Source organism: Cibotium barometz, chromosome 11, assembly GCF_041138505.1.
Source record: "Cibotium barometz isolate CiBa-2024 chromosome 11, ASM4113850v1, whole genome shotgun sequence".
NCBI classification, from domain to species: domain Eukaryota; kingdom Viridiplantae; phylum Streptophyta; class Polypodiopsida; order Cyatheales; family Cibotiaceae; genus Cibotium; species Cibotium barometz.
The window spans coordinates 38,307,644-38,315,147 of record NC_141056.1 but is presented as its reverse complement, the minus strand read 5'-3'; the positions used below and the strand labels follow the sequence as shown (position 1 = coordinate 38,315,147).

General features: G+C 43.3%; 1 protein-coding gene across 3 annotated transcripts; it reads left to right on the top strand.

Moving 5' to 3' along the window:
• The first annotated feature begins 2,831 nt into the window (after positions 1-2,831).
• Positions 2,832-6,863, top strand: LOC147634147 (uncharacterized). Of its 3 annotated transcripts, none has more exons than XM_086805274.1 (9): positions 2,832-3,000; positions 3,405-3,572; positions 3,739-3,776; positions 3,994-4,102; positions 4,256-4,279; positions 4,375-4,443; positions 5,704-5,748; positions 5,840-5,924; positions 6,042-6,863. In XM_086805274.1, the coding sequence occupies exons 2-9, from the start codon at positions 3,420-3,422 to the stop codon at positions 6,557-6,559; spliced, it is 1,041 nt and encodes a 346-aa protein (XP_086661400.1). In that variant the 5' UTR covers positions 2,832-3,000; positions 3,405-3,419; the 3' UTR covers positions 6,560-6,863. The 3 variants fall into 3 exon arrangements, with proteins under 3 accessions (XP_086661400.1, XP_086661399.1, XP_086661398.1); XM_086805273.1 differs by having other exon boundaries at positions 2,833-3,000; positions 3,414-3,572; positions 5,677-5,748; XM_086805272.1 differs by having other exon boundaries at positions 2,834-3,000; positions 5,677-5,748.
• The last annotated feature ends 641 nt before the right edge of the window (positions 6,864-7,504 follow it).

Sequence of the window (7,504 nt, the reverse complement as noted above, 5' to 3'; positions counted from 1 at the left end):
AAATAGAGAATTCGACTTGGGAGGTATGCACATTATGTGTGCATATACTAGGAGGCTAACCCACATTAGGCTTGTGAGCATGGGAGCATGGGTTAGGACTAACCTTAAGGGTTAAGGTTAGGGTCAGGTATCCAAGGGTCACACATGGGAAATGGAGAGTCAAGAGTCACTTGAGGGCCCTCTCCTATATAATAGGGGCATGGGGCACACTCAAGGGAAGACTTGGGGCTTTGGTGGAGGCCAAGGCTATGTTATCTTGAAGGCTTAGGTTATGTTATGTTCTCTTGTGTAGAGGATCATAACTACTTACCTACCATTTCACACTATAGCTACATGCTATTGGATTGGAGTTACACCTCTTAAAGGTATGGGACATCAAGGTAGAGGTATGATGTATTTCATTATATTTCATGTGTGCATCCCTTGGGCTCGGGGATGGTCGGGTGGATGAGTTTATGCGTGATTTATGCATGTTTATGCATAACAATTATCTAGAGAGATCTTAGGGTTTTAACAGAAAGCTTATTTGTATGACTCGCATCCACCACCTTGAAGTAGCCCAAAGATTTGTATGACTCGCATCCAACCACCTTGAAGTAGCCCAAAGATTTGGCACCAAGGGGGGGTGTTGAGAATTGTGGTGCCAAAGTGCACTAGACAAGAGGTATGGAGTGAGAAATGCCATATGGCAAGTAGACATTTATCCCATATGCAAGGTAAGCCCCATGAAATTTGTACCTCCACCCTATAAAAGGGGTCATTTTTCAAGCAATGAATCATCTCATGCACTTTGCACATCTCAAGTCTCTCTCTTAGTCCAAGCTAATCTATCTTGGAACCTAATTGATTTGAGTCTATTGCACATACACATCATCATGTGTATAATTAGACACCATCCACCTTAGGTCATTTTAATCATGTGTAATTAGTAGGTGATTAGTGTGGAATTAGCATCATTGCCATGGAGAGCTTGGATCTTCCAAAATCTCAACAAGAAAGACATACACATAATTTTCCATCTTCCTCTAAGCTAGTCAGACATGCATAACACAGGTCATCTCCACAAAGCGACCCCGACCCCAATTTGTGAGCATGCAGTGAGGGAGAGAGGGGGAGAGGAGATTGCCTAACTCCCTCTAGCCCTAGAGAAACCTCCTATAGGAGATATCACACTTTCAGTCCTATAAAACTCTCCTAGTGTAAAGAATCATAAGTACAACAGCCTCCCAACCGTGTTGCGATATCATCCTTCGAGTCCTATAAAACTCTCCTAGTGTAAAGAATCGTAAGGACAACAACCTCCCAATCCTATAGAACCCTGCTAGTCTACAATTGGAGATATCACCCTACAAGTTGTATAGAACTCTCCTAGTGTAAAGAAGCGTAAGGACAACAACCTCCCAATCCTATAAAACCCTTCTAGTCTAGAGAGAGAGAGAGAGAGAGAGAGAGAGAGAGAGAGAGAGAGAGAGAGAGAGATGTCACTTTAAACATGGACCAAGGAGAGAGACATAGAGAAGGGGGCAACCTGCTCGTCTGTGCTTGTTGGCAAGATAGGGATGACGTGGAGAAGGGAGGGGCCTTGCACAAATATCAAAACCTTCTTTTTTGGAGGAAGATTTTAGAAGATTTTTTCTTATAAAAACTTTACCATAAGGCTCTTGACTAAGGTAAATAAAATAATAATTAATTAATTCAATCTAAAAATACATTTTGGGTACTTAATTATATTAGTTAAATGCCACTAATGTGGCATTTAATAAATACAACCTTAGTACATGACCCCCCTTCTACTCGTAGATCGAGGCCTTTTATAGAGAATTGTGAACCCTAAATAGAAAGAACATGGATGAATGCATACAAATAGAAAGGGCAAGGAGGGTCATCGTTTCTTTGACTTTTTCATGCGTCAATCATTACATTCTAAAATAAAACCTTACAAAAACACTCTTATTCTTGAAATAAATTCACGAAATATATTTAATGGAAATGCAAAACAACATTTTGGTGAAAATGCGTAGGATCCGCTACCAAACCTGCTGATCCTTCAGACAATCCCAAAGACAATGATACTAAGACTCTTGGGGATGGCCACACCTCAGACATAATGCTGGTCTACCCCCAATGGCCAACCGAGTGCCAACACCAAGCTCCTATGTGCCAACTGCCATATGAAGAGAGTGATTTTCCACAGCCGAGAACTATCCCATAGCCTCTTCCAAAAATCTGAGAGAAAGTGTGGTGGGAGGCCCTGGGACTTCTAGTCTCTGCTGGAGTGCCCTCAACCTCTAGCATTGTTACGCAGGGCACATTTGCTTGGGCCACTGAGGCCGCGATCGTCATGCCATATGAGGAGGGTGGTGGGAGACAAGGCCTTCAGGTCTCTCACCTTCGTATTTCTGCAGTGCCAGTTCCAGCTCTACCTGTAGGTCACTGGAGTCTAGATTCTAGCCAGAGATGGGAGATTTGCAACAATATTGATGCGTGTCACATTTGGAGAGCTCGATGCGGCGAAGCCATAGAAGGCATCCTCCCTCCCCCAACGGAGTCCATTCGGAGCATATGGCTCGATATCATTCATATCCTACATGGTCAGTGGGTGGGAGAAGCTTAAGGGTGGCTCAACTTGCATGCGAAAGTGCTTGGAGGCTTTCTTGAGGATCTGGCATCAAGGTTGACGAACCCACTTGGCACTACAGACCACCTATGTAGTTTTTTCCCCCTCCCCCATTGTATGAGATAGCCTTTTCCTCCTAGAACTGGAGGAGAAGAGCATCCTCCTAGAAGCCCTTTTATGCTTCTCGACTCTCGCTTTCCATTTGGTGTTTTTCTCTTTTTCCGTCACAAAAAACATTTTGGTGCCCTACCCTTCATTTTTTTTTTCACACCCCCCGGTGTAGCCGTTGCTCTTCATTCTGAAATTTTAAAAAATTCGCCTTCGCAGTGGGTTCGTCTTTTCACGCCATAGCTGGAGCTCACGAGGGCGCGCGGCCTTCCCAGGTAATTCTCTCCTTTAGCGGCAGTTTTCCACAAAGAACTCAGTCTACGAATTTAAACTTCTTCTCGTCTCTGTCTGAGTCAGGGCTGCAGGGATTGTCGATTTAGGGTTTCAGAAACCCGTGTTTACTGTGTAGACTCACAGTTTGCAGGAAAACCGAGGGCGTTCTTTTTCCGACTTAGGGTTCGCGAAATCCCTAAGATTTTCTCTGCAGGGATTCCATGTTATTAAGACATTGCACTCATTCCCTCTGTCAATTTAGGGCTTGCAGGAAACCTCAGGGAGTTATCAGTCGGCTTAGAGTTTGCAAAAATCACTCTGTGGTTTTTGGGTTTAGGATACACTTTGGAAAGTGCATGATTTTAGATTCTGAAGAAGTATTAAGGCTTTCTCTGTTCGGATTTAGGGGTTGCAGAGACCCATGGGGAATGAGAATACGGGGCGAAAGATGCCCAGAGTGGCAGGGCATAGGAGGCGGCTTTCAGACATTACCAACACGCCGGTGCTTACGAAAGCCAGGACTCAGGACGAAAATCTTCAGCTCTCAAAGGGATCTGTAGCTCAGCTGCAGAAGGTATTGCCATCCCTCTTAGTGACTCAAATTAGTGAATCTTAGCCGAGATTAAACTTCATGTTTATTCACTCCAGGCTAGGGCATTGTTTTTGCCCTCTTGATGACACAAGTTATTATTATTTTTTTGCTAGACTAACCCTCATTACTCTGTGTTTATCCACTTCAGGAACTAGCTGCTTTGAAGAAGATACTGGAGGAGAAAGAGTATCCTTATTTATGTGGGTACTATTATATATCAATGCCAGTTGGGCATTTTTTGAAAGATGAATTAGTTTATTTAGGTGCCAGGGTTTGAATTCTGTACCTGCTCAGCCGAAGCCAGGGACCACTTGGGCTAGGGCCTATATTCAGGACCCATAGCTGGAATCCCTCTTTTTCTCTGTTTTTGCCCACTTTTTTCTCTTTACTCGGAATCAAACAGAGGAATTATCGAGGAAAATAAGCGCTACATGGAGAAGCTGTGGATCAACTACTGCCGCAAGACCAAGCAGAATGATGAAATCATTCTACATAATGCACAACTCTACAAAGTCGGTATTCTACATAATTAATTACATGCATGCCAAACACACATGCGATTCAAGTGCCCACATTGCCTGTTTGACATTAAGTATCAAAGGTTATTATATCTTAAGCATGACAAAGCTGTGTTGTGGTGCATGTGTCTCCTTGTCTTCGAGCAGGACCTGATGCAAGCACGCGATAAAGTAAATATCTGCTTTGATGGGTTAATCTTGCAAATGATCGTTTTCCCCTACACATTGGGTTTTTTATCATTGAGTCAGCTTGCTATTATCTGCAGCTCAAGGTTCTCCAACATGAGAATGCGCAGATGTCAGCACTCCACAAGGTCTGCAAGTCAGAAATGCAGGTATATGCAATAGCATATTTTAAACTTTTCTTGGTCTATACAGATTATGAAGCGGTTGCTCATGCCCTTTGTTATGTCCCCACTAAGGCCATAATGGAACTGACAACATTTGAGGCCAGATTAACAAAACCTTGGATCAGGATGCTTTATCTGGGGTTAGATGCATCCTTCTGGGCTTTTCACATGCCCATCCATGACCTGGCACCATGTTCTCAATGTACTGACCTTGGATCAGGATGCTTTATTTGGGGTTAGATGCACCTGCTGGCACCATGTTTTCAGTATATTGGCTGGGCCCTAGAAGCCTGCATTGTTCAGAGGAAGTGTTCTTTCTTTGCAAGTGAGGAGGAATAGGAAGAACACGCTGATTGGCTGTTAAAACAAACTTTATAAGGTTGTCCACGGGGTGTCCGAATTTGAGACGGCAGACGAAAGCTCCTTATCAGTGTCCTGTTGACTGGCATTCCAACTCAGCAGAAACTGCAGTCATCCACAAGCAGTCGTGTCTACAAGAAGAAAATCAAATGGCCAAGATTTGCAGTTTGTTCCCCAGATGCGCCTGACAGAAGTGTTGAGTGCCACCTTACAATGGAACCAATGTGTGGTGGCTTCATTTGAAGGACAGGAAGGAACTGGAGTCTACATAAGTGAGCATATGCTTCATTGTTGAGAGTCTATATTTTCTGCTAGGGTCCAAATAGACTTGGATGTTTCATTTTGGTGGTATCAGCTTTAAGAATTGTGGGCCCTGTCTCTGACTTGCTGTTTAAAGATAAGCAAGAGGGGATGTCACATGCAGCAGGCTTCAGATGCATCTGCCATGACTCCCAAGGCCATGTACTGGGTAGATTATGTGACAGACTGGCCATTGTGACCACTAATCTATAAAGTGTCAGGGACATCGAGTTATGTGACAGGCAGGGATGCACTAGGATAGAGTTGGTGCACACCTCTGCGATGGGAGCCTCCTGAGCCCAGAGACAGCAAGTGCAGGCCGAGAACAGAGAGAGAAAAATGGGCACTAAGAGCAACAGAATAGAATATGTGGGGGCGATAGCCCATGGGCACAGCCCAGAATCAGCTCATGCCAGGTGCCCATAGTTTTGGCCAAGGACTAGGATTATTTGAAGACCCAGTACGAACACTTTTGGGAACGTTACTTATGAAAATTGTACACTTAACTCAATTGAATGATTTGATTTAATCATGTGCTGTTTTTGGCATTCTGTGTAGCAAAAACTCAATGAAGCCTTGGAACAGGTTGACCGTCTCAGAGGATTAGTGGAGGTGTCAACCCTTGAAAAGGTAGTGAATTTGTTTTGAACGTTTTAAGTGTGCATGAATTTGTTTTGTAAAAGAGGGGCACATGATCCTTGTGTATTTTGTACTGAAACAGGCCTCATATGGTAAACATTCCAATGCTCCAAGTGTGCTTGCTCAAGCAGCCAATTCAACAGTTCATAAAACCCTTGGTCCTCCTTGTAAGTTCAACACTTGATTTATTGATATATTTGCACAAGATTTGACTGCCTTCTCCATTGTAACAAAGCCTTCACTGGCGTAAACGCTTTGATTTCTCATTTCTAGTTTATGCACAGGTGAGGCTTCTGGTGAGGAGTCTTTGGCGAGCATTTGCAGGTCTACTCTAAGAAACAGAGAGAGAAAAAGCTACAAGGAGCCTTCATTAAAGGTGAAGATGAGGCAGCCAGACAGAGGCAGTATGAGTCCAAGGGAGCCTGCCACCACTCAACATGATGATAATGCAGCAGCTCAAGGACTGCACAAAGTTGAAGACCAAGAGGTTGGCCTTGATACCTCCTTGGTGGAAGTGGTGGTTTCTCCACTCTCTAGTTTGGCTGCAGAGACAGATGGGAATCCTCTCTCCTCATCCGCGATCTGTGTAGGTAAAGATGAATCTCACACCATGGCTCCACAGCCTAGTACAGGACAATTTGAAGAGAAATCAAATGTGGGTAAAGATCAATCTGTGCACATGCCTGACTCTGCCCATGTTACAACCAGAAACTCATTTGGAAGGCCTCATAGGAGAGCTGTAAGCTCCATTGGTTCATACAAGGAAGCTCCATTGAATACTAAGATGAGAAGAGCTGCATAAGGAAACACTTGGTGCGACATCTCCTTTGATGTTGCTGTTGCGGACATGTGTATCTTGCAGATCTGATCAAGGCCAAAATGGTTGCAATGAACGTTGCATAGCAATTGCGTGATTGCTAGCACAGATTTTTAAGAGACCTTGCCAGGTTTGAGTGAAGGGGGTTATCTTATTGATGACAGCATCACTCACTTCCAGTAGTAGCAAGCATCGTGAGCATGTGGTTACTACTTAGATAACATAGCTGTGATCAGACTCTTTGTAGTTCTTTTGTAGATCATGAGGTATAGGTATGGTTTTAAAGTAATCCATTTTTATATATATACACTTGCTTATCCTCCACATCTTTTGATTTAACATTTCTTGAGTTTGAAACTACATTTCTGGGTCATGCCACCTACATTTCTTGAGATCTAAACTACATTTCTCGGACCCTTTTGTGGGAAGCAGCATGACATGCCTCTGATGTGCAATTTTTCTAAAGAAAACATTTTTTCTTTTACAATTTACTGGTTGATCTTTAAAAATTGCAAATTTTTGGCCTTAAAATAATGCCTTGAAAATTTTTGTCAATTTTTTAAAAATAGATAATCTCCTTTTAAACAAGAGCATTGCTTTCCAAACGGTTCGTGCAAACTTTTTTTTTGTTTTTTTTGAGGGGGGGGTGTTAGAAGTCATCTCCTGTCTATATTTATACACCAGGGCCTCTGTTGTGGGTGTGCCTGCCTTGTATAAGGTGTTTTATCATTTTTCCTCACTCCCCGTATTTTCTCCTATTTTTTCCCATTTTTTCTAGTGGTGTGGAGGGATGCTAGAGGTTGGCAGGAGCACTTAGTGGCTGTTCGACTGTCCCATCTGTAGTCCTATGGCTGGCCGACTGCCCACACATCATTCGTGGGCTTCTGGATTGCTGGTCGACTCGATGTATGCAGTCGTGGACCTTTTCAT